The sequence below is a fragment of the Electrophorus electricus genome, chromosome 18 (genome assembly GCF_013358815.1).
Source record: "Electrophorus electricus isolate fEleEle1 chromosome 18, fEleEle1.pri, whole genome shotgun sequence".
In the NCBI taxonomy this organism is placed as follows: Eukaryota; Metazoa; Chordata; class Actinopteri; order Gymnotiformes; family Gymnotidae; genus Electrophorus; species Electrophorus electricus.
The window spans coordinates 8342188-8369743 of record NC_049552.1 but is presented as its reverse complement, the minus strand read 5'-3'; the positions used below and the strand labels follow the sequence as shown (position 1 = coordinate 8369743).

The 27556-nt window shown below is 39.4% G+C and overlaps 1 protein-coding gene across 4 annotated transcripts in view; it reads left to right on the top strand.

The window, feature by feature from the left end:
• Positions 1-1669: 1669 nt before the first annotated feature.
• Positions 1670-27556, top strand: part of LOC113578894 (dedicator of cytokinesis protein 3-like) — a 46262-nt gene continuing 20375 nt past the window's right edge. Inside the window, exons 1-27 of one of the 4 annotated variants that reach the window (XM_035536325.1) lie at positions 1670-2451; positions 8569-8652; positions 8783-8823; positions 9366-9421; positions 9652-9748; positions 10194-10342; positions 10972-11056; positions 12828-12869; positions 12980-13122; positions 13522-13603; positions 13753-13813; positions 14420-14567; positions 14903-14991; positions 15109-15234; positions 20405-20529; positions 20850-21012; positions 21400-21506; positions 22408-22579; positions 22996-23093; positions 23224-23307; positions 23623-23723; positions 23929-24010; positions 24421-24591; positions 24782-24974; positions 25508-25635; positions 25765-25914; positions 27153-27251. In XM_035536325.1, the coding sequence (XP_035392218.1) occupies positions 2415-2451; positions 8569-8652; positions 8783-8823; positions 9366-9421; positions 9652-9748; positions 10194-10342; positions 10972-11056; positions 12828-12869; positions 12980-13122; positions 13522-13603; positions 13753-13813; positions 14420-14567; positions 14903-14991; positions 15109-15234; positions 20405-20529; positions 20850-21012; positions 21400-21506; positions 22408-22579; positions 22996-23093; positions 23224-23307; positions 23623-23723; positions 23929-24010; positions 24421-24591; positions 24782-24974; positions 25508-25635; positions 25765-25914; positions 27153-27251 (2913 nt within the window). In that variant the 5' untranslated portion in view covers positions 1670-2414. Of the gene's footprint in view, positions 2452-8568; positions 8653-8782; positions 8824-9365; positions 9422-9651; positions 9749-10193; positions 10343-10971; positions 11057-12827; positions 12870-12979; positions 13123-13520; positions 13604-13752; positions 13814-14419; positions 14568-14902; positions 14992-15108; positions 15235-20404; positions 20530-20849; positions 21013-21399; positions 21507-22407; positions 22580-22995; positions 23100-23223; positions 23308-23622; positions 23724-23928; positions 24011-24420; positions 24592-24781; positions 24975-25507; positions 25636-25764; positions 25915-27152; positions 27252-27556 lie in introns of those variants that run through there. The other 3 variants (XM_035536324.1, XM_035536326.1, XM_035536327.1) reach the window with 3 other exon arrangements.

Here is a 27556-nt window from a genome sequence, read left to right as displayed (position 1 = left end):
ATCAGGGATGTAGATGGGAATTCTGGGAGAAGAGCTGGAGAAACCATTTAATTAACAAAGCTGTTGATCCTTGTATGATCATTTGAATTTGGAGATGGCTTTATTGCCTTTGATACTGGGACTGGTACAGCCTGCGGTGAAAATGAATTAAGTGAGCACGGTCCATATTTTGTCCTCAAGTTATGATCCACAAAGTGCACATTTCTACAAATGATGGGATCAATTCAATTCAACTACATCCTGTTGCGTTTATATTCTCACACTTGCTGACTTCTCAATCCTCCTTATTTAATAACCGATTCTTTCACTACTTGTTCCAAAGGTGAAAAGACCCCTATCAAAATCTGACATACTTTCCAACACTGGTTCTCTCTTGTCTCAGTTTAATTTTGTTCTTTCCTTGTCATAATTCATGATGATCGATTGCGTGTTTCATCTTTATATAGCATTTTTCACTAGAATGTTGCAGATGAGTCACTGTGGCTGTGGTATATTAAAGATTTTACTGGAACATCTTAGAACGCCTAGTTGGCTTCTAGATTCTGTTAAGCTGTTATTAAAATGGGACTCTCTCCCTTACCAAAAAATCTCTTAATTATTTCAGATGAGTTAAAAAGCGCTTCTTTGGACAGTTTAGTGTGTTTCTGGTTAAAGTGTGAGATTCCTAGTGTTTGACAAATGTTTTGCATTATGAATGACGAAATCTGCCATAAAAAGCAGGAGCCTTTTTACATTACCATTTTTACAATTGAAAACCCTTAAATAAATGACTTTTATTTATAGTTAATTGAAAAAAATTGGCTGTCGAATATGGTACTTGCATATTGGTATTCAAGTGTGTTGCGTATAGTGTCAAACGTGTGTGTGTGTGTGTGTGTGTTGTGATTATTTGCTATTTAAACTATTTAAGCCTGTAAGTGGGTGGCAGATGAAGCTGCTTAGTTTTTATAAGGAATTACGTCATAGGTCAGCCGATATTCCAAAATATTGGAAATGACGAACAACTTTGCTTTTATAAGCGATTTTTCTTGCTTTCCTTTTTCCAGCTGTTCCTGCTACTTTATTGAGCGTCGTGGCCAAGATAAAGCTCGACATTTTACCGTTTAGGATGAGCATTTAGCATTACCATAATCAGAATTTAAACAACTCACCGAATGTTACGATGTTATTGACTTTGAACATTACTGATTAGTGGCAAACATGCCCTCACATATCAAAAAACGAAGAGATGCTCAAAGACCAAAGAAAACGTAAATGACCAAGAAGCAAAATTTTAAAAGCTTATTACATCAGCGTTCTAAATGGTCAAAAAAATGTTGCTTCTGTATAGAGAAAGTGTTTTTGTCTCCATGTGATGCTGATCAATTTTATCTGCTCCTTTTCGAAAACGAAGTACTTCATTATATAGCAAAAGACTTGGGGAATTAATACAGCATGCATTGTATCCTATTAATTAATTAATTGATTGATTAGTAATGCAATTGTGTGCAAAGGCAATGACAGCACTTGTTGAAAACCATTATCGAGTATGATTATTTAGCCTTTACCATCTACAAAAAAAAAACAAATTAAAAAAATGCAAATACTAAATTTAGCAGTACTTCTAGTGACATTTTCTGATTTCTGATATGACCATCTGCGTCGTCAGTGCCGCGAGAGATGAGCGCAGGGACTGTCCTGCACCTGACGCATAGCCGATCACGGCTCAAACTGTGCGGCTGCAACGAGATCTTGGGGGGCCTCGGTGGTACAAAAGCCAGTGGTAGGCGAAGCTCTTGTTTTTAGCATACGCCACCGGTTTCGAATTTTGAAGGCTTGAGCCAGGAATATGTTTAAGACTGTCATGTGACAGTTATGAAGATGGCGCATCGTATTTCTCTTGCATTCTTTCCAACCGCGACGACCAGTTTAAACCGATGAGCTTATCGCACGGACAGTCCACTAAGAGAGGGGTTCATCAGTACAAATGACAGGAGACTTGAGTGTTTCATGGGCAGACTACATGTGAGCAGACGGGGATGGAAGCTAGGCTACGCGTGAAATCGCTAAATAAATAAATTGGCTCAACTCGGTCTACTCCAGCTCGCTTACAGACACTGCAGCAATAACAGCGAAGATCAGATTTCCGTTCATTACCGTGTAGAGAGACTGGGCTCTGCATCACAGACTGCAGATGGTTCGTTTTCGCGGGAATAAAGAAGAGGGACGATGATAGACTGAGGAACTGAAGATGAAATTCTAACTGTCGTTTTTGTAAGTGTTCTGACATGTAGCCCCTACAGTACACGTAGATCTATATGTAGTACAAGAATAAAAGCTACATATAGCCTAGCCCTTCATCTTGCGAGCATCCTCCCACGACACCACCGGAATGGAGATTGGTTTTCAGGGAATCTAAATCATATTTTGAAATAATGTGGATCCCAACAGAGGATGAAAAATTCGGAGTTGGTAAGTATACATGTTCTTCTTGACGTCATTTTGGGATATTTACAATGTAGTTCACGACTCTTAAGATTTAGACCTATGCAACAATTCCTCCTTTACGAAGTGCTGTGCGGATAACATTATCTGGTGCATGTAAAATGACTCATTTAAAGATCAAGTTATCAGTGTATACGTACGTTAACGCAGTTTCATATAAGATCAGTAAATTGTCAAGTTTCAAAATTTCATACATAAAACGAATCATTTCTGTACACGTGATGGGAGGTATCATGAACTGATTATTTGCATCTGCCATCGCGCTTGTTGATTAAAGCAGAAGTATTCTATAGGCTATTGAACCATTTTCATCTGTCATCTTTGTCTTTAAATCCTTCACTAAATATCAAACAAAGTATCGTCTTGATAGATTTAAAGTATAATTAGCCTTTTCGCTCCCCACAGTTTTGTAACGCAGTGGCACAGAAAAAAGGCCTTATCATGACCGCGGAGGGGCGCTGATGACGAGCGTTCTAACAGGTGCGCGCAGATTAGGGCTGCGGACCTCGCTGAGGCTGGGGGCGAGTGCGCCTGGTCCCTGACGCTCCTTAGCAACGTTCCTTAGCAACTGTTCTCAGCGCTGCGGATTATACTTTACGAAGAGAAAGTGGTAGAACTTGATCCCAGATGCTAAACCTGTATTTCCAGTACCAGCATTTCGCTACAGTCACATGAAAACGTCTTCAGTCTGTAGGGAGGCCCGCTGTTCAATAAGCAAACGCAGCTTGAATTAATTATTACCGCAGAGAGCAGGCCTTGGGTAGCTCCTAAGAAATCTTAAAATAAGCAGTTTATGGACGTCTTGGCAAAACAATGTGGCTTTTTTCACATTAGAACAGTACATCACCATGACAGCTAGCCAATATGGATGACAGCACCAAGGTAATACGAGACCAGCTGTGTCCCAAAAGTCCCAATTTGGTTTCTGCTATTCATCTCCTCTTTTTTTCGTTTCCATATTACCTTAAAAATGTTCAAATTTGCCATGTTAAACACTGGCCCAGTACTGAAGGATACAAGTGTACAAAGGTAAAATTTTCTTCAGAGGTCTCTCAGCGGCACCTAATGGAGGATACTCAAGTGGCTCCTTTGCAGAAGAGATCTGCATTGTTGGGTGACAGCCATGTGTGATGATTGCACGTGAAAATCATCCAAAAGCATGTCCCAAAACCTTCTCCTTGTCTCCTGTCCTGTTTTCCTGTCCCCGGGATCTAGTTCAAAGTTCACAAAGCGGACAGGGAGAGGAAAGGAGGACAGAGGGGTAGGTGAGGAGAAGCAAATACATATCAGGACATTAATTTTAGGGCACCACACTTGGCGACTATTCAGTGTGACATCACTGAGCAAGGGAGTGCAATTAAAGTAGACACAAAGCTCTTAAGAAGCTAGAGAGTCACACTTTGACATAATTATATGAATAGTTCACCTAACCTTTTACAGATTTTTATTTATGTATTATTTATTTTATTTACTTTTTATTAATGAAGAATAGTGGGACTTTGTAAGCATGGCTGACAACCTGTGGTATTTCAATGGTGAAATAAACTGATATTACTACTACAGGTTGTCACTTACACAAATGAAACAATGTTGATTAAGAAGGAAAGTAATGCATTCTTTATGTGGAAACTGCTTTGGCTTTCACGTGTAGTCATAATGCGGATGTGTCACCCAAGGATGCGATTGTACTCTGGTAAAGAAAAATTCAAGCATCACCCCCACATTGAAGGAGATGCCTGGGGAAATTTTTGCGCTGTTCGCTCATCTTCCATGCTATTGGAACAGTAGCTAACAAGGCAAATTTGGAAAATTTTCCAGGTTGAGAGGAGACAAGAAGACAAGAAAAGTGAATGAAATTAGACTTCTGATACATACAGCCAGTTTCCATATAACATATGCATGCATTGTGTGCAACTGTATATTTTTAAAGTCTGTGACACAAATGAACAACAATTAAATAAATTATGCTAGCATTCAAATGCTGTGGGTTATTTTCATATGCAAAGTATAGTCTCTTTCAGCACTGGGACCTGTTTTGAATGAATGTCTGATCAGCAGAAGTGTGCCATATTATTTATAAAGCATTGTAATTGTCAGGTTTGGTGAGCAGAGATGGAGTCGAATGCAGGAAGACAGATTTAGTAATGAAAGGGGCAATAGTATAATCCAGAGGGCATACGATAAGCAAACAAATCCCCCACGAACAGGCAAGAGTAAGTCCAGAATACAGGCAGAGAATAAAATAACTGGGGTAGCATACAATGACTACAACAGTTCAGAAACATAATGCAGACAAAGGAAACTTCACAATGACAGACTGAACAAACGGGGCTTAGATAGGGAGACACATTAAGGAAAACAAAACACAGGTGAGACTAATAATCTGGGGATTTGGAACGAACAGGAGGCTTGTGGGTTGTGTAGTTCGTTCTGAGTCTGTGCAGAAGGCATGACAGTAAGTCATCTGATCCAGTGGCACCTGGGTATGTTCCGTGCCACATTTCTCACTTCATACTTATTATGACTGTTCATCTGTATATATTTATTGTTGTATTTGTGACAGAATGGACCTTAGGTTCTTAGGACACGTTGTCCTAACCTTTAGTCCTGCTTTGGATTGACTGGGATAAATAGCTGTCTGCACTGACACCCCACCACTAAAACATTCTGTGTTACTATATTGCCTTTCTTCGATAGTGCTCCCCTTGATCATGACCACAGTATACTAAAATGAACAGAACAACATTTTTAATTGCTAGAAAAATAATAACTTTGTTCCCCCATTAGTATTCTCCTATTGTTGTCTGTCACCTATTTCCACACCTGCATATCCCTCTCATAATCTCATAATCAACTTGCAAGGCTGACATGCCTTACCCTAAAGCATGTGAATGCAGTCACCACATCTTGCAACACTGAGTTCACCTTCAATTGCCTGGAATCTTTGGTATCTATAAGAGATTGAAATCCATTGGCACTGTTGGGAAACAGACTGGTAGAACCAGTATCATAGGTGGTTGAGCTCAGGAACCTGGTTGGCTAGTTGTCAGTGGTGTCCCAAAAGCTTTTCTGTGTTGTATGAATCACTGACTGTGAACACATTTGCACATTTGATAGTAAGACTTACATCGGTTTATCTTACCTGTATGCATGTTCAGATATTGTATCTGTTATGGAATATTTAAGCTTCTCTATTCACCCCTGCATCTACTGAATGCAAAATTTCTCTACAGCCTGTGGTCATGCTATGGCATAATCCCATCATAATGTAAGTTTGGCCAGTGGGAATCTCGGTCAGTCTCATTTCATTCAGGTTTCCACCCAGATCAGACTTTTAAATGGAAGTCATCCTGGAATGTAGACATTGTTCAGCTATAGTATACTTACACAGACATAGACAGGGCCATGCTGGCTATGATGCACACTGTTTCACTGTATCTATCTTCAATCAGTCCAGGAAATGCTGCAGACCAGGCCTGCCAAAACTACTGGTGTGCTGAAACATTGACAACGTTTCTCTGTTGCCAGTTTACACACAATTTTTTCTGTTATCTTTTGACCCCTTTTTTTAAACGCTCAACTTATTTCAGTGCCCATTGGAAGTGTTTAGGTACTAGGCTAGTCAGTTTATGATGGCAGTGAATAAGATGATTAAGAATGCAGCTGGATACAAAACTGGGCCATTGTAAGATATTTTAACAACAAAGTGTGTGTGTGTGTGTGCGCGCGCGCGTGCTTTGTTTTCATGCTGCAGGGTGTGTATAGTGGTAGCATCTGTTTCTTATCATACATGGTGTGTATAGTGGTAGCACTATATATCCACTTGTTCGCAAGACAACAGAAAACAGAAAAACTGAATTATTAGACATTTAGGTTCATAACAAATCTAATAATATAAATGCCACAACATGGTTTTCTTACAACGCTAATAAAAAAAGGTACAAAGAGTGAGTACTGTAACCTCTAGTAACACATAGAAAATTGACAGTCAGTGTGCAGTTTTAACAGCAAATACTAAGGATTAAAAGAAAAATAAATGTGAATTTAGAGCACTTTCCATCTTAGTATCACAAATGGCTGGCAAAAAAACGAGTGAGAATTATCACCTTGGTAGGCTACTGAATGATGATGCAAACATATACAAGCAAATATTCATTCAAACTTTAATATTTATTCATGCATATGAAACTAACAAACCAATAGGTAATGATTCTACTGATTATTCATTTGTTATTAGAACCTGTTATAAAGTTTTGACCACCATTTATATAGTGTCATGGGGATAACAATGGTGTTACTGCAGAACAGCTGGAAAAAAATCAAATGTTGATTCATCCATAGAGTCACGGTATACCAGTAGACCATTCTGGAAGCCAGGTGCTTGTGCCCATAAAGTTGAGTCATCTCCAACAGGCCCAGCTCAGCTCTGTCGTCATATGGGGGTGATAACGTATAATAATGTTTGATTAACAGTGTTGTGTTTCTAAGTTGCATTTGTAGTGATTCTGTTTGTAGCTGTACTCTTATGGCCCTCTGTATGAACATTGGTTTGTACATATATAAAAAGAATCAGCCACAACATTAAAAACCTCTGACAGGTGAAGTGGATAACATTACTAATCTCATTACAGTGGCACCTGTAAACGGGCGGCACATATTAGGCAGTAAGTGAATGGTCAATTCTGTTGGGATGTGTTGGAAGCAGGAAAACTGGGCAAGCGTTAAGATCTGAGTCACTTTGTCAGGAGCCAGATTGTGATGGCTAGACGACTAGATCAGAGCATCTGGGTCAGACAACTGAGTCAGAGCACCATCTTGTGAATTGGTCCTGATATGCAGTGGTTAGTACCTACCAAAAGTGATCCAAGGAAGGACAGCCGGTGAACCGGAGACATGGTCATGGGTTTCCAAGGCTCACTGATGCATGTGGGGAGCCTCTCTGGTCTGATCCCACAAAAGAGCTACTGTAGCACAAATTGCTGGTCTGAAGAATCCCATTCACCTGGTGAAAAGTTGGCAACAGAATGCACTATAGGTAAAGGCAAGCCAACAGAGGCAGTGTGATGCTCTGGGCAATGTCAGGCTAGGAAACCTTCAGTCCTGGTATTCATGTGGATGTTACACCAAAACACCATGATATGCAATGATCGCATTCACAAATAAATAAAAGATGAATGAAACTGCAATCAATACAGTGCTTTTTTGGTACATAATATGTTTCCATAGCTACAGCACTATAGTTCTTGGCTCCTCCCACTCCATGCTAATCACCTACTGCTCATTGGCTCATTATAATAATGACTTACATTACCATGCACCCAATGCATTTGGCTTGGGGATTGGCACCAGAAAGACTGTTAATCTTGAAAATTTCCAAAGAGTGTGGGTTTTCCACAGTATATGAATACACACTGCACTTATATAGCTCACAGCATATCGATCTTAAATTCCTCCTCATGGGATATCTTTAAAAGTCCCCAAGTAATAAATTTCTGAAATATATTTGATATATATAAGGCTAATCATTGAATAGATTTATGTTTTGTAAGGTGTTTTGTGGTTTGTAGCTGTGAAGAAATAATTAAGTGTTAATGGCTTATTGTTTTACTGCCTTTCACAACTAACTTTGTAGTGGAGAGGATTTGCGCTTACCTATGCTGATGATAATGAAACATCATTTCAATTTTTATGTGACATAAAAATGTGCTATTTAAATGTCTTAAATAGATCATTTATTATCTGACCATGCATGAATTTACCTAAACTGGCTATGTATGAATGGATGAATGAATGAATAAAGGAGGAATCCGAAGTTCTTTAACATCATTCACCTCATGCTGCCAGAGCTTTGTGAATAAGCTCTTGAAATACACACATATGCTTTCAAGTTAGCATTTTCAGTCAGTGGAAATGCCATTTTCAGTCAGTGGCATGTCTGCGTGAGGCAACTCCTCATGGAATACGATTGCATCATACAGTCCTATTGTTTTTTTTACTTCCAAGTTCAGTTATGCTTTTCTGTCTTGCATATTTCTTCTCCAAGGTCCTCTAAAGAAAGAGTGTCATCTCTTTCTCTCCCTTTAGTGATAAGCAGTTTCCGTAGTTCTGTCAGTCAGTCCCTGGTCTTGGAGCTAGGAGAGACTGTCCAAATCCTTGAGAAATGTGAGGGTAAGGTCCTGTAATCTCTTAATCAATCAATTAATTAGTTACTTTATACCTTTCATTGTACATAGGCTTGTGCTTGTCAAATACAATCAGTGAATCTAGTACTGAATCTGTCCATGTGATTTTATTTTAGGATGGTACAGAGGTTTTTCCACCAAAAGACCGTCGGTGAAGGTAGCACTAGAGTTTCTGACACACCCTGGCAAAGCTGATTCAGTGTTTTGATATGATTTAAGGAAAGAATGTTATTCATAATAACAAAACCCAACATAAAGACATACAGATTGACTGTGTGTGTGTGTGTGTGTCCATGCACACATGCATGCCTGCAGCTCTATTTAGGTCCCTGCACCCACTCATGCAGTTTTATAGCTCTCAGACCACCCACTCTCTACTCTCTCTCTCTCTCTCTCTTTCTCTCTCTCTCTCTCTCTGTCTCTCTCTCTGTCTCTGTCTTTTTTATTCTCACTTTCACTGAACATCTATAGAGAAAGAAAGAAAGAAAGAAAGATAGCTGTGAGGCATTTTCTGCTCTGTAATAAATAGATTTATACAGTAAGTCAAGCAAGTCTGAAGAGCAGTTCACTGATCCTTCGATTCCATCCATCTTAATATTAATACATACAGCTAAATTAATAGGGCAGATCCTCTACTCACCACAACAATAATTATTTTAAAAACTAATATTGTTTCTGTTTCACTTCACTTCTCTGCAGGGGATCTTTCCAGCCAACTATGTGCACTTAAAGAAAGCAACAGTTACCAACAGGGGGTAGGTGACTATGACTCAGTAATTCATTAAAGCAGCTTGCCTCCTCTACACCAGGAGCATTAGAGCAAATAAACTCTGTGTAATGAAGATACAGCCCTGCTAGTGACTTTTTGCCCTGGAGATCTTGCGGCAGCCAGAGAATCCAGGGCTTATTCTACGTGCCTGGTGTTTGTGGTTGCGTGTGTACATGTGGTTGGATCTGTCTAAATACTGTGTGCTGCATTTTCTAGGCAGTGCGAGACGGTGGTTCCTCTCGAGGACCCAATTATCACGGAAAGTACCAGCACGCTGCAAGAATGGGGGGTGCTCTGGAAGCAGCTTTACGTGGTACGATCTGCTATGGCTAGTATGAACTTTGGTGCCCTGCTGCGTGTTTCGTGCTCTGTATCCGCCGTGCACATGTGCGCCTGTTTGTGCGTGAATACGTAGGTGGTTTGGGTCTGGAGGAGCCTCTGTTGCCCAGGCAACAATGCATTGTGTAATCGCTCACTACACAGCTCCAAACTGAGCCCTGGGCAGTGTAGCCGCCTCATAAACACAACTAATGCTCTCTCCCTCTCTCTCATTCTGTCTTTAGAAAACTAGAAATAGAAATGAATAGAAATCATTTTTGTAAGTGAAAATCAAATTTCAGCACAATGTTTTTTACACTGTGCTATTCCCAGGTTTAAATAAATCTGTATTCATTTTGTTGTCTTTGTTGTTGTGGTGCATTATATACATGTGATATTTGCTTCATGTTAACATTGTATCCTCTGTCTGAACATGACAGAAGCATAGGGTAGAGCTCTTTCAGAAGCTGCGGCATGTGATGACCGAGCTGATGGACCTGCGCCGTCAGCTGATCTCTGGTCATATGACCCAGGAGCAGAGCCGTGAGGTCAAGCGTCACATCACCCTGCGCCTGGACTGGGGCAACGAGTAAGGCGTTACATTACCCAGCAAAAACGGCGGCTGTTATAATGATGGTTAAATCACCAGCCAAAAACATCCCCTCACTACATTTGTTATCCCATTTCATTTTGCTGTTTTTGCCCAGTTAGTAACAGTTATTGGAAGCATTGGAAGCATAGAGGGACATTCATTATCATATGTCAGCATGACCACTCCGAAGGATGTCATAGCATCTCGTCAACATCTCTTCTATGCTTGTGCAACTCTGTGGAGCAGTTTAACATGCTTTGAGGTGCACGCTGATGCTCTGAATCTGCTGCATTGCTTAGCAACAGAAAAGTAGTCCCTGTGTTTTGTTTTTTTTATTATTCTTGCTTAAGTCCCCTGCATTTTAGAGAACCACATAGAATTTGATACAGAAAGCAAAGAGCACAGCTGGGATTCAAACCCCTGATCTGAGCTGAATAATTGATCTGTCCCACTTTGGAGCCCAAAATCTTCATCATATCTCATTAAAATGAAAGTCTGGGATATACTTAAATTTCCCATTTATTCATTATTCAACCTGTCATTTCACAGCTGAGAAAATGTTCATTTGTTGTGCTCTGAGTAACTGGAATCCTGCTACCTGCCTTTTTTCCTCTCCTTTATTATAGACACTTGGGTTTAGACCTCGTGCCTAGGAAAGAGTTTGAGATGGTGGATCCAGACCAGTTCAGTGTATCTGACCTTTACAAGATGGTGAGTGACTGGCAAAGCTGTCCAACAGATTGTACTTGCATGAGAACATATGTGCAGCAGGTTTAGAATGTTATGTGGGAGCAGGGTGGTTTTTTTGTGTGTGCACGAGCATTATTCTTCTTATTAATATTACCAATAATCTCCCTTTGGTGTGATTACTACACATGCAGAAAAAAGATTACATAGAAAGACTTTCAGAAAGAGAAATGGCCTCAGCTGTTCTGAGAACTGTATTTTTTGTAATTGTATATTACAGTTGTATTTTTAAAGAATTGATAGTGCAGCAATGCACTGAAGTTAAAGATCCCATGCAGAGAGACCAAGGTGCTAGCAACATCAAGGTTGTGGGTTGGATTCCCAAGAGAGAACACTCACTCTGGTCTGCCAAGATCATCTGCCAAATGCTGTAAATGTAAAAAAAAAAAAAAATACAAACTGGCATATCTTAAATACTGTTTGTTATCTGTCACTGAATACTAATACCAAACTAAGAAGACACATGTCTTACATTAGAGGGAGCACATGACAATTTTTATTAGCGTAGATCAAAAACCAGAGCAGCATCTAAAACCCAAAACCCAAAAGATCACTAGGAAGCCCACACAAACCCTCAGAGGACCCACCACATTAGACAGACTACAGACACTCAATACCATTTGTGGAAGTGATAGTATTTCAGCAAAACCACACCGGCGGGCAAGACAATAGAAAAAAGTGATGTCAACACATAGGTAAACAGGTCCGAGGTGAAGGCAGAGCAGGAGAGGACTCGCAGGTGAATCGGGAAAGACTAAATTCAAGTTCAGATACACTTCACATACAGGCAAAGCCCAAGCAAACTCCCACTGGCAAGCTGCAGCTATGTATACACATCTTTCCCACAACCGAAAGTGACTGTGGTGCATACATGTAATTGCACATTCCAGACTTTGCAGTTAATGCTGTAAGAATGAAAGACACAAGTATTTTATTTTTGTATATATTTTCATTCCCTGTTTTGAGTCCACTATGAATTACACAAGCCCACTAATGAATTACATGCATGACTTTAGAATTATTTTAACTTTATTTTACTGGCTATAATGTTTTGTAATGCAGCAGCTGCAATGCATTTAGCAAAAAGACTGCTTGGGAGCAACTGAGCTTGAAAATGAACTAATATAATTGGGATATACTATAGTAAAGCAGAAGATGATCGAATCTACCACGCAAAGCCCAGTCATAACACTGTGCAGGGTTGTTATTATGGTGTTTTGTGTTCCTTGCCTATCAAGTAAATAAAAATGTTCCTATCAAGTAAAATTAAAAACAATTATTTTAACAATTATTCCCCTCTAACAGTCACACTCCGTCATGTTTTCACTAGAAGCAGCTACTGCTATAAAATTCAGTCGCACAGTTTTATGTTGGCATTTGTCTCAGAATTTTGCAACAGTATTTCCCCTTGAGTCTGCTAAATTGATCAGTCTGCTAAAACCTTTCCTTTGCCAAAACAATATCCAATATTTCTCCATGCTATAATGATCAGCCCTGCTAATATTTATTTATTTATTTGCCAAAATCACTTTTGCTTCCAAATTCATTCATCCTGAGAAAATGGTATCATCCTTTTATCAAAGTCCTCTCAAGCTGTATGTGTGGATGAGTGTGTGTGAGTGTGTTTTAACAGAACATGTTTCTTGCCGAACATATAGAAACTAGAAGCTCCATGCTCAGACTACCTAAACATTAAATAAAACATTATTTTCCTTTCTGTTTATACATTCCACAGCATACCTCCAGCAGGCATTGTGGTCAGTCAAGTGCAGTACAGGTTTGAACTCACTAACACTAAGACTACTTCACGTTAATATCAAAATGCTGTTTACAAAAGAAAGCTTCACAATCAGAAATCTGTTCAAATGTTAGTTTAAATGTTTACAGGGCCAGCGTCATGGTGATGGCTGCCGGGCACCAGTCGCTCACCATCTATTTCTCAACCTGAAAAGCTTCACATACAACAGCATCAATGAAGACACAGAGGTGCTTTTCAGTCTCTATGATGTCCGGGAGAACAGATACATCAGGTTAGACCCACAGATGCACAAGCACATGGCGAACATGTAGCCTGACGAAGGCAGGCAGTGTGGTAGATTTTGTAGCATAGTGCGGAAGCCTGTTTGAAATCATTGGAACTCGTGGAATTAATTTGGCATGAGTGGCAACAGAGAGGATGCATGCAAATCTGTTCTTTAATTATTAGTGCATAACAACTACTCGCATACAGTTTCAGCAGATGGTGCAGTCCAGCATGTCAGACCCCCCACAGCTCCCACCCCGCTAGCGGAGCAGGATAGAACAATATCCTGCTTTGCTTTACTAGTATATTTATTTTTCGCTTCCAGACATTATCTGCAGAGCTTGCGGTGGCTGACCACCACGTAACCTCTACAAGCTGTGTTTGTTTCCTTGTTCATGGTATTCAGTGAAAGATTTCTGGTGAAGCTGAATAAAAACGGTGGCGCACAGAACCCAGAAAAAGTGGACAGACTCTGTGCTCTTTTTATGGTAAGAAAATGTCTCAGTAATACTGTATGGGAATTAGAGTGTAAATTGTCTGGATTGTGTTTTTTATAAAAAATAGTAAACGATAGGTATACATTAATATTTTCTATTTTGATTGTGATGCTCTTATTTTGCCAAAACTTTTGGTCTAGGATCTGAGCACAAAAGATCTCAAAAAAGAGCTCTATATTGTTGCACATGTTATTAGAACTGGTAAGTACTCGAGATTATTTTTTTCAAACAGTAGCAGTCCCTATTTTATTTTATATATATATATATATATATATATATATATATATATATATATATATATATAAATTCCTTATATTATGCAGTCTATATTTTGGCAGTGATACATTTGTTTTGTTGTACCAACCCTTTACTTCAGAAAACTGTATTCAAAATGATACTTTGATCATTAAGTTAAAATACACTTAGCTTGAATTCAAGGATACATATATCTATGTTGAATAAATTATGCAGGCATTAAAATAGTTTTATACATAGTGATAGTCATAGTTAGTCATTTACCAGCTGTGTAACACTAATAGAAGGCCAGTCATTTAATTATACATATGGCATTTCCACTTCGATTCTGTTGCTGTTTTCTGTTGAATGAGAAGTTATGAGGGTGACAAAACAGAGTACATCAGATACAGCCAAAACATTTGGTCTGTCAAAGACAGCTTGTTGGTACATTGTGCATCACTGTCCAAATAGTTATACTCATGTTATACTTAACATATTTTTTATGATATGATATTCTGTTATGCTATTTTTGAGGGTGGTTGTCTGTTTGTGTCTGACGTGGCTATGAAGGTCGGATGTTGCTAAACGACTCAAAGAAGGGACCGCCACATGTGCAGTACAGGCGGCCGTATGGCTGTGCTGCCCTGGCCATGACCGATGTCTTCAGTTCCATCACAGATCCCAAAGAGGAAAAGGACTTTGTGCTTAAAATCTACACGTGAGTATATTGGTGTGTATATGGATGTGCGTGTGCGTGTGCGTGTGCGTGTGCGTGTGTGTGTGTGTGTGTGTGTGTGTGTGCGCGTGTGCGCGTGTGCGCGTGTGTATGCGTGTGCGTGTGCGTGTGTGTGTGTGTGTGTGTGTGTGTGTGTGTGTGTGTGTGTGTGTGTGTGTGTGTGTGTGCGCACGTGTGCACTTGTGCGCATGTGTATGCGTGTGTGTGTGCGCGCATGGGAGCGTGTGTGCGTGAGTGTGTATGAACGTGTGTGTGTGCGTGAGTGCGTACCATTGTAAGAGCTTTCCTCTCATGCCCAATATCTCTCACCTCCCTAGCTGTAATAATGAAAGCGAGTGGTATCAGATCCACGAGAACATCATACGGAAGTCCAGCACTAAATACTCTGCCCCTAGCACCAATTATGGTAATCATTCTGCTTCTAGTGTCAGCAAAAGAGAAAATAACTTGCCATATAAATGTTACTGTAGATGCCGTAATAGATTGCAGGGAAACATGGAAACACCCTTTGTCTCTTCCTTAGGTCTCATTGTATCGCTGCAGTTGTTCCGTGGGGATCTAGACACACTGCGGAGAGAAAATCATATAATGTTCAGTAGAGGTGTAACGCTCGCACGCAAACTGGGATTCCCAGATGTAATACTACCAGGTAAGATGTGTTAGGTGATGGTGATTTCGTTAGGTGATGATTAAAGGAACAGTTTATTTTTTACCACCATAAACTAACAATCAGTATTTATGAAAGTGATTATAGATTTTTTATTTTCTTTTCTATAAGGTTCTACTCATTTGAAATGAAGACTCAAGTTGGTTTGTAGTCCGTAAATGAACCAGTTTATGTTCCATAGAGTCCCCCACATGGAAGTGGCACTGTTCAAAACAGATTTAGTGCAGAATATGTGAAACCTCCTATCCTGTACATGGCAGTTTAATGGCTTTCATATTGTGAAGAGGAATCATTGGAAAAAATAATGTATTGCTCCTTTAAGTGTAATGTTAATTTGTGTTACCTGCCAAAGTCACACTTTTTCACCATGTACATGCATTTCTACTTTCAGAATGGTTCACTAGGATTCAGCCAAGGGTGCTGGTATTGTGACAAATATGAAAATGAAAATAATAAAATAGACCAGCAAAATACAGAGACTAATATATGATGTCAGTGGTGCACTAGTAAATTTCCTAACATTCTTAATCACAGGGTCGAGGTAGCATGCTTTTAGAAATGACCTGAAATAAGAAATGAGTGACAGTGACCTGCAGATTTATTGCAACACTCTTGTCTTTGTTGTACTGAACTGCAATTTGAGTTACAAAGAACATATATATATATATATATGTTCTTTGTAACTCATATATATATATATATATATATATATATATATATATATATATATATGTATATATATATATATATATATATATATATATATATATATATATATATGTTCTTTGTAACTCATATATATATATATATGTATATATATATATATATATATATATATATATATATATATATATATATATATATGTTCTTTGTAACTCATATATATATATATATATATATATATATATATATATATATATATATATATATATGCACTCACTTTAAGGTTTTTAGACACACATTATAGTTTCTAAATACTCAGAGAATATAAAAGGTAGCACATAGTTGAATATGAAAGCTAAAAAAACAGCTTATTTAAGACAGTCCGTGTGTTCTGCTATTTCTATGCTAAAATATACAGTTATAATGTACACCATATACCACACATTTAATACTTCATTATTTCTCTTTATGCTAATATTAGCATTATTCCATTATATTATAGTGCATAAGATCAAATGTAAAGTCAAATAGATAAACCCTGCACTAAATGGGCAAGGCTGTGTGTTTAGCTTTTCAGGAGGCTAGAACACTACAAATGAGACTGGTCTAAGTCATCCTCTGCTCTCTGTGATTGTTCTGCCTCTGGCACTTTTTGGGAACGTTTTGGGAAGGTTTGCCACCAATGGTGGTGCAATCCACTAATATGTAGATATCCAATTAAGGGATGAAAGGATTGTTAAAGGATCATTGTTAGTCAGCATCCACAGTCACGGATGTACAGTGAATAGAGTAATAAGGAGAGCATTACTGAGTAATGGGAGGGGCCTGGGACAAATGAGGGCTCTGCAAAAACAAGCAGACTTCTGACAGCCTGCGGCCAATCCACAGGCAGATATGGAGCGCCACATCGTTATGGGAAAATGAAATTATTGTAATGAAATCAGAAGTGAAAAAAGTAAAAAAAAAAATAAATACAGATTTGTGCATGTGTATTACTCAGTTTTTGGAGAGGTTTTCAGAGCTTTGCTACAGTGTCACCCATTAACTTGTTGGCCCTGGAGTGCTAATAGTGGAAGGTGCTAATGTTTGAAACACATTAGGGCTGTGATTGTGTTAAACTGTGCTTAACGGCCTTTAAGATTAACATTCTGCATGTTTTTTTAGAGCTTTCACAACACACACACACACAGAGACACACACACACGCAAGTATGAACATAGATTAGTATCAGCAACTTCTGTTTTTGTACATTGTAATGGGGTGCACTTGATGTTCTGGCCACACATACATAGACACACATACTCAGGAAGTGTGAGTTTATTAATCCAGACAGTGTATTAAAGTAAACCACCTTCATATAAACGCTCTCATGCAGGGCGGTAAGCAGCTACCTGAAGGTGTCAGAAAAAAACGTTATTAGAGACTCTCCCAGCAGAGTGCAGACTGGGTCCTTTTGAGTAACCTAGGCAAAAGGGGCAGAGTTTGAGTGCAGTTGGGGGCAGAATAATGGATGATCCTGGATTTCAGCAGTGGCATGATCATCTCTGGCTTTGTGTCTGAAGTTGTACCTAATAACAAAAAGAGCTAAAGAGGTTTTAGTGGATTTCCTCTTCCACGGATCTCCCTGACTGAGGCCGGCGGTTACTTTTTATGCTGCTCCTGCTCCAGGCCAACTGTTCTCATTAGTGGCTGCCAGCCATGGATGAATGGGAATCCCTGCCCTCTCACACATGCTTGGGCAGCAGTCCAACAGCAAAGGTGGTGAACCCGTTGATCCTGCCATGGATTCAGCACCATGTTGAGCTCTGGCAGGCTTGGGGTAGGCTCAGATAAGCATTGTAGTGCATGGAGTGAGGGCCCACCACTACAAGTTACACACACACACACACACACACACACACACACACACACACACACACACACACACACACATATATAAACATATATGTAGCACCATGCAAAACTCTTAGGCACCCCAATTAAATTATGTTTAAAAAAATTTTAAGTTATTTGAAAGTTTTCTATATTTCCTTTTTTCTATATTTCATATTCCTATATTTCTGCATACATGTAACCAAAAGGATCATTAGACTTTCACAATAAAAAGGAGATATAAGGGAACATTTTAAAAATCAGACAAAAATATTATACTTGGTAATTTATTTATTGAGGAAAATGATCCAGTATAATATATCTGTGAGCGGCAAAAGTGTGTAGACCTTTGCTGTCAGTATCTGGTTTGACCCCATGTTCAATAATGGGGAAATTACATTTCCTGTAATGGACTTGCACATTGGCTTGGAGAAACTTTAGCCCATTCCTCTGTACAGAAGAGCTTCAACTCTGGCATGTTCATGAATTTCCTCACATTAATTGCTTGCTTCAGGTCCTTCTACAACATTTCTACTGGATTAGGGTCAGGACTCTGACTTGGCCATTGTAAAACATTATTTTTATTCATCTTTAATCATTCTTTGGTACTGCAGTGTGTGCTTAGGGTCGTTGTCTTGATGTATGACCCACTTTCTCTTCAGAGTCAGTTCACGGACTGGTGTCCTTACCAGATCTTAGAATTCGCTGGTATAATTCAGAATTCACTACTCCATCAGTGATAGCAAGCCGCCCTGGCCCACTTGCATCGAAACAGGCCCAACATCGTGTTTCACAAATGGGATAAGGTTGGAATGCAGTGCTTTCCTTTCTCCAAACAGAATGCTTGTCATTTCAACCAAAAAGTTCTATTTTGGTATCATCCAGCCATAGAACATTTTTCCAGTAACCTTCTGGCTTTTATTGGATCTTGGATGCTCTTGGAGTGACCTTTGTTAACTACTCCTAGGGAAGATAACAATGCTCTTGAATTTCTTCAATCTGTCTAACCCCTTTAGAGATGGTTTTTGAACCTTCTCCAGCTTGATGAGCATCAACAATTCTTTTTTTTTTTCGGAGGTCCTTAGAAATCTCCTTTATTTATGCCATGATACAACATGTTGTGAAGATCAGATTTTGATAGGTCCCTGTTCTTTAAATAAAAACTCATCCATTCATATATGTTTGGCATCCAATTGATTGATTCAAATTTCACCTTCAGATTACTGTTAATCCTAGAGGTTCATGTTAATATAATAATAATAAGTTAAGTTTATATAGCACCTTTCACAGACACAAGGTCGTTTTACAATGACAGAGATGGAGGAGAGAAAAAAAGACATTTGCTACTCATATATGTGTAATATTGTAAATTCTTCCTCAATGAATACATGATCAAAACATCATCTTTGTCCCATCTATTTAATTGGCTTCTCTTGATCTGCATTTATGACTTGTGTGAAAGTCTGATTGTTTTAGGTCATACTTTTAGAGGGTTCACAAATTCTCACAAATTTTGAAGTACCCATATATATATATATATATATATATATATATATATATATATATATATATATAAATTTCCTTTCTTCTCTTTTGTTAGTAAAGTCTTATCTGATCTTATCTAACCATCTGTTCTCTTCAGAAATATGTCCTTTAGCCATTCTAGATGCACATGAGAAACAAATTTTCATGGCAGCTGTGTTTGGGTAATTGCTTGTATGAATGTAAAAGTCCAGTAATGCTAAAGCAGGAGGTGAGTGTGAGGGAGACACGATGAACAAAATTCAACTAACAAGACCCAGCAAAGTCAAACAGAAGTGCACTGATGAACTAATGAAAAGATAACAAAAACAAAATTGAACATAATAAAGGGCAGGGAGAACAGAACAAGACAGGGTGGAGACAGAACATGGTAGGTGCGTGGTGGACATAATATCAAGAACATCTTTTTTACAGCTATTTCTCAGTGATTTCACGACTAGAAGAGGCAATAGGATGCAAAGAAGTAAAGAGTGGAAAAATAAATACTGTCAGATTCAATATTATTAGTACATTACATACATTATGTACATTGTAAATATAGTATATGTGTGCGTGTGTGTGCGCGTGCACGCGTGGTCACACATGTGTTAAGACCATCCAATAAACCAGTTCCACAGTGCTTATAGACAGAGGCAATGTACTCCCCTTCAACGAACCTACACACAGTCTGTGATGTGAGAAGCTCTTCTGGCCTTTTCATCTCCTTATCCCATTGGGTTATAAATATCTATAGTTATGAGTTATCACAGTGGAGCTGGAGACACAGATAAAAAATTACAGGAAACGTTTGCTCTTTGATATGTCTAATTTACCAAATAAGTGGGAGAATTTATATGTAGTGTATATATAAATGTTTCATTTGAATTATGTATTGTATTATGTATTATGTACTTATCCTTTTTGCATGACATAGACCATAACTTTCATAAAGAATTAACAGTTGTTGTCATCCACTCACTTCAGGTTTATAAAGATGCAATGCTTTAGGATAAGGATTAATAACAAATATTCAGGAAAAAACCTCAAACTTTGTGGGTGTGCGCATGTGCGTGTGTGTGTGAACATACTTGTGTAGGGGACAACCGAAATGATCTGTATCTGACGCTGGAGCGAGGTGACTTTGAGAGAGGAGGGAAGAGTGTGCAGAAGAATATTGAGGTGACAGTGTGCGTCCTGTATGCGGATGGAGAAACGCTTAAGGTGAGCCTCCGACGCACATGACTGTGTGTGTGTATGTGTGTGTGAAATTTCAGAGAAAAGGTGTTTGCTAACATCACACACTAACGTGAGGAGGTGTCCTGTACTTATCTTCGTCAGTGTAGCTGGAGGTCACAAATACACATATACAATGATATATGTGTGTGTGTGTGTGTGTGTGTGTGTGTGTGTGTGTGTGTGTGTGTGTATGTGTCCTGAAGATGGGGAGGTTATATAGGTTATGTATTCTTTGTCTCTCTCTCTCTCTCTCTCTCTCTCTCACTTGCTCTTTCTCTCTCTTTCTCTCACTGTCCCCCACCCAGGAGTGTATAAGCGTGGGCTGTGGAGAGCCAAATGTTAGTGAACATCGCTCCTTTGTGCTCTACCACAATAACAGTCCTCGCTGGAATGAGAGCCTCAAACTGCCCATTCCTATTGAACGCTTCCGTGGTTCGCACCTACGCTTTGAGTTCAGACACTGCTCCAGTAAGTGACCTCTATACTTAACCTTTTCAGAAATTGTATATTCCTCTCCAACCTACTTTACACAGTATTTTGTGCAACATACTAAATAACTAATAAAACTAATAACTAATACATCTAATAACTAATAAAACTAATAACATAATAAATAAAACTCTGAGTATTTTTTACCTGAGTCCCTGAACCAGATGTCTCCAGTCATATTTGTTTCAAAATGGGGCAATGAGAAAGCTTATATAGCAAATACAGAATCAGACATTTTTATGTTTTATATTTAAAGCTATTCACACCTCAAAAAAATCACCTTGTGCCATGGCACATACATTCCTTTCTGTTTTAGTCACCCTGTCAGTAAACCTTTTTTTTTTTCTTTATTGCACTTGCTTTAAGCTAAAGATAAAGGGGAGAAGAAGCTTTTTGGATTCTCCTTCACTCCACTCATGAGGGAGGATGGAACCACCTTAGGAGATGAATGCCATGAGCTTTATGTGTACAAGGTCAGTCAGACACACACGCGCGCACACACACACGCACCTGTGTAAGGCTTAAATATTAAGGCTATTGTTGGGGAAAGTGGTAGCACAGTGGTTAAGGTACTTGACTAGTAATCAGGAGGTTACTAATTCAAGCCCCCCACCACTGTCAAGCTGTCACCGTTGGGCCTCTAAGTAAGGCATTTAACCATCAATTGTTTAGTCTCTGCATAAAAGCGACAGCTTCTGTTTGTTCGTTCTGTTGCCATCCTGGGCCTTAAAACACTTAATACTGCTGGTTACAAAAGCTCTGAGAGTGCAATCAATACACAGCATGTGTTCATGCACAAAGTGTCTCCAGAACTAAAACTAATTATATCTTTTTTTTACCCTAGTTTTGTAACAGCCAGCCCAGTGGCTGCTACAGTGGTTAGTCTGTTGTAGCCATGGTAACATAGCAATAACACTGTAGCTGAGAGTGGTAGCAGTACAGATCCAGTTACAAAACATGGGAGATTTTTGACAAGATTGAGATAAAGTATGTAAACTGTTTGGCTGCTCTTTGTGGGCCCAGTTTCTGTCATGTCAATCAATGTCAATCTTACCACATTTCCAAAGAAATTTCCACATTTCTAGTCATTTAGAGGATTACTAGTAGCACTTTGAACTCAAAGTTCTGAAACCCCCCATTCAATTCAGTAGTTTTTAAACTGAAAGCATAAAAAAATAGAATTAATAGAATTATCTTATGAACAGCTTTTGAAGTATTAAATTATTTATTTCTTACATTTACATTTTTTACATTTACATTATGTAACATTTACATTATGTTACATGTACATTATGTAAATGTAAGATTATTTCTCTCTTGTTTTTCCTTTTTCTCTTTCTCTGTCTGTCTCATTCTGTGTGTATCGCTCTGCAGTGTGATGAGAACACTACGTTCAGTAATCAGGGGCTGTATTTGAGTATGCCGTGTTGTAAGGCAGACCTGAACAGCTGCCCCGCTGTCCCAGCTTCACTGCCATTCCAGCGCAGTAATAAGGAGAGCTTCTGCATCAGCACCTTACTGGCATCCACAAAGCTTACGCAAAACGGTGAACTCACATGCACGCACACACACACACACACACACACACACACACACACACACACATACATACGCATGCACACACAGACACACACACATACATACGCATGCACACACACACACACACACACACGTACATACGCACGCACACGCGTACGTACGCGCGCACACACACAGATACGTACGCACGCACACACACGTACACACAAAGACACACACACATACACACACACACGTGCACACACATACATACGCATGCACACACAGACACACAAATACACACACACATGTGCAGATGCACATGCAAAGCAGCAAAATAATGTCAGTTTGTCAGTTAGGGTTGATTTTTATATATATGCATCTGTGTGTGTGTGTGTGTGTGTGTGTGTGTGTGTGTGTGTGTGTGTGTGTGTGGACCTACAGTGGACCTTCTGACCTTGCTAAAATGGAAGGCTAATCCTGAGAGAGTTCTGGATGTGCTTGGTCGCCTACGACTTATCAGTGGAGAGGAAATTGTAAAGGTGCAGGTGCTGCAAACACACACACACACACACACACACACGCATACACACATGCTCACACGTCCTTATTACATGGATATTCAATACACTCCCTGACATGTGAAAATTATGGAATGTGTTTTGCATGCAGTTCCTTCAAGATGTACTGGATACACTATTTTCTCTGCTTGATGACAACATTGACAAATATGGACCACTAGTGTTTCAGTCACTGGTAAGAAATGTTAGAAATGTGTGTGTGTGTGTGTGTGTGTGTGTGTGTGTGTGTGTGTGTGTGTGTGTGTGTGTGTGAGAGAGCGAGTGCATGAAAGTGTTTCTCTTTTTTATTTGCATATCCAGTGCTTCAAAGCTTCACACATACATCATAAAACCTAAAATAAATAAATAAATAAATAAATGGATGAATGAATGAATATGAATATATATATATATATATATATATATATATATATATATATATATATATAAATTTTTCTCCTCATAGTTCACAAAGGATATAATTTGTCTTTTGTGTGTTGTTGTGTTTTAGGTGTTCATCATTAATCTCCTCAGGGATCCACGATATTACCATTTTCGCCCAGTTATGGACGCCTACATACACACCCAGTTTGCAGGAGCACTGGCTTATAAGTAAATAAAATTTCAATTACGCTGGCAAAAGAGACAGAAATCCTACCCTATAATTACACAGAATATTAAAATTCATTTTATATAAAAGTGTAACAATAATGATGAATTAACCCCCAAATTCATGAAAAGTATTTTTTAGATTAAAAATATATTTAAAATTCTAAATTCTGTGTGTGTGTGTGTGTGTGTGTGTGTGTGTGTATAGAGAGCTGATCCGCTGTCTGAAATGGTATATGGATCGCTCTGCTGAGGTTGTGCGTCAGGACCACATTCAGGATGCTATGAAGGTGTGTGTGTGTGTGTGTGTGTGAGACTAAAATAATTAGTTACAGTTTTATCAGTGCTTTCCAAAAAGCTGGCAGTCATAACATACTTAATTCAGTTGTGACTATGTGCTTAAAAATTGAAACATATGCAATAATTACTGAATATATTAACTGAATGTCCATTCTGTAATAAGGAGAAATCAAAAGTTAGCCTTCCTCACACACTCTGACACACCTTCTTTTCCAGTAAAGTTCTGCAGGACATGTAATTACTGTTAGAAACGTTTGTGCATAAAAACCGCAAGTTTATGCACATGCTTACTGTATAGTGTACATTTTAGTGTTCTTCAAACAACCTGATATTAAACACATGCTGGCCTCTAGGTTTCACTCACAGTCTCTAAGAGTTGTGTATCTGTGTGTGGGTTTAGGCGCTGGAGTACCTGTTTAAGTTTATTGTCCAGTCTCGCGTTCTGTACTCGCGTGCTACCTGCGGTCTGGAGGAGGAACAGTTCCGAGCCAGCATTCACGAGCTGTTCCACTCCATCCGCTTCCTGCTCAGCCTGGACGGCCGCAACGCCGAGACACTAGTCTGCACACAGGTGACGGAATGTCGCCCGCACCGTAACGGGTGATGCCCATCCAAATCACCCATGTTTCCAGCAACCCGGTCCACATTGTGTACCACTGTGCACTGTCCTGTTTCTCCTTAATCTCCTCTCCTTCTTCTCCCTCTTGTCTCCTTCTCTTCCTCCTCCTCGTTTCCCTCTTCTTCTGCCTCACCCTCACCAGGCTGCGCTGTTGAACAGTTTTCCAGACATCTTTGATGAGCTGCTGCAGATGTTTACTGTGCAGGAGGTAGCAGAGCTGGTTAGGGGCACTCTTGCCAGCATGCCGGGCACGGTGGACATCGGGCAGTCCATGGACGTTGTCAAACTCCAGTCCATTGCTCGTACTGTGGATAGCAGACTCTTCTACTTTCCAGGTTGGCCTTGTTGTTGAAGTCTCGCTCACAGAGTTAGTCATCCTCACTGCAGTCCTCAGGACCCGCCAAACGGTCCTCATGTTTGCTCTAAACCAAGCACTTAAGGGCACTGTATAGGTAGTACCATGATGTAGGTCAGAGCAACAGTATGGACCATCTGGTGGAAGAGTAGTTTGGAAGTTTCCAGACTGGTTTTATAGTCGCATGTATTTAGAATACATAAATACAGAGAAATCCTTGTACAGCACCATGATCCTAATTTATAAAAACATAAAAATTATGGAAAATGGAAATGCCATTCTAAGAGACTTTAATTGAATTGTCATAATTATTCATTCTAAATAATTGGCTTGGAACTGAATTAGAATTTGGCCTGGTAATATAGGATTTTTGGGCTTTTGTGAAGTTTTACTAATGATCCAAATTCCATTAGTTTTTTACTTCTACTGATTCTGTCTCTCTCTCTTAATTTCCCTTTCTCTCTTTTTTCTCTGCCCCCTCCCCTTCCCCCCCCCCCCCCCCCCCCCCCCCAGAATCTCGGAGTATTTTGCTTCCAGTAGTATTGCATCACATCCACCTCCACCTGAGGCAGCAGAGGGAACTGCTGCTGTGTGCTGGAATATTGGGCAGTATCTTTTCCATCCTCAACACTAGTGCTCAGGTACATTCACACCCACTGCTGGTGGAGACAAGGGCCATAATCCAGGGTCCTGCTAAATGCGGCGTCACACTGGCAAGTCACTGAATAATAATAATAATAATACAGCTTCCTTTAATTTTGCTCCTCCAGGAGTCTTCCTGCGTACAGGAGGAGGTGGAGATGATGGTAGAGAGCTTGTTGGACGTGCTCCTGCAAACACTTCTGTCCATCATGAGCAAGAGCCAGGCAGTGGAGAACAGCAGAAGCCAACGTTGTCCCCAGTGCACGGCAGAGATAACGGTCAGCTGCTCACCACATCTTTCTCTTCTTCTGTTAACACATTTCTGCTCATTGTTTGAACTTTTAGTAGTAGGGTTGTGTAGGCTTAAGCTTTAACCAGAACCCAGAATTAAGATGGTCCACTATAGCTATTTTGAGTATTTACCATAACATTATTGGACCTAATGGTTTTATAACAGAAACTAATATTAATTTGACTCCCCTGTTGTAAGGGTTGGCACCAGGCTGAGGCCCCCTCTGGCCACCAGAGGGAGGCCTCGAGTCAACCATACTACTAATCAGGCTTGATGCCCAACAGTTGGGCTAGATCTATAAAAGTCCAGTAACCCAGTTATTCAATGCTGGGTCTTTACTAAAGTTTTGAGCCAAACTCCTAGCCAAACTCCTAGCCGGTATTGAGGTCTGTGAGCCCTTGTGCTACACTTCATTTCTTCCCTGTGAGGGTGTCTGTGTTTTTACATGTCCCCTCTCCAGTTCTCCCTTCTTCAGTCTGTCTCTCTCCCAAGACTTCCCTTAGCCATTAAAGTTCCTCCCTGTTTTCTAGTTTTGTTTGGGAAGTTTTAGTTTGGTTTTCCCCAGTGCACTGAGGTTGCCATTCTTCCCATGGCGTCCTTTGTTCTCCTCTTTTTCCACACTTGGTATGGTGTTTAGTTTTTCCTTTTGTTTTACCTGATCCAAGATCTAACTGTTCTGCACACAGGCCAACAATCATTAGAGTGTGGTTGCTCACCCAGTAGGCTGTTGGTGTTATCACCTGTGTTCGAGCCCACCTTACACCTTTGTTGATTTTGTTCAAAGAAATATGAATTTGATGTTTCTGTGTGTTTTTGGTGTTCTTTCTGGGACAGTATGAATTTAATGACCTTCTCTATGTGATGATGTAATACCTCTGTCAGTATCTTGATAATGGTTTTATATCTGATGCTTGATTTTCCTTCAAGATCAATATGTTTGATAACTCAGTTTGGTCATGTCCCAAAATACTCTCATATTCTCTCATTGTATATTGAATTACACTTCTCAGACTTCAAGAGCAACACCTGATTGAGATTTTTGCAGCTCACAATTTGGAAAGTCATTATTACTTTGCTTGTAGGAGCAGTGTGTGAGCTTTGTGCCCTGGTTTCCATGCTTGCATTCCTGCAGGGGCTGTTGGTGTTTGATGCCTTTTTGCATGTTTTCATACAGCAACAGGAATGAGTTTGATGACTGTGTGTGTTTTGTTTGTGATTGGGCAGGGCGAATATGTGTCCTGTCTTCTCTCTCTGCTGAAACTGATGTCAGAGCTGCATTTCCACCATCTGCTCAACAACTTCCACAGCAAAGATGAACTCAAGGTAAACCAAGAAAAAAGAATGCTTGCTTCAAAATCTGTCAGAAAGCATTCAGAGCCGTTGGTATATCTATGATATTCAAAGTGAAATTTAGATCAGAATATTGCGCACTGTTACATTATTGCTACTGTTTGAGTGTATTTCTCCCTTTGTCTGGAAACTGCTCCTAACAAGATCATAACACACAACTTGCATATGAACATTCTATATGACAACCTTAAAATAAATCTCAAAATAGCTGAACCTCTTTTTTAGAATGCAGATTTTATGATACTGGACCAGATTCCTAAAAATCGATGGTAACCGCC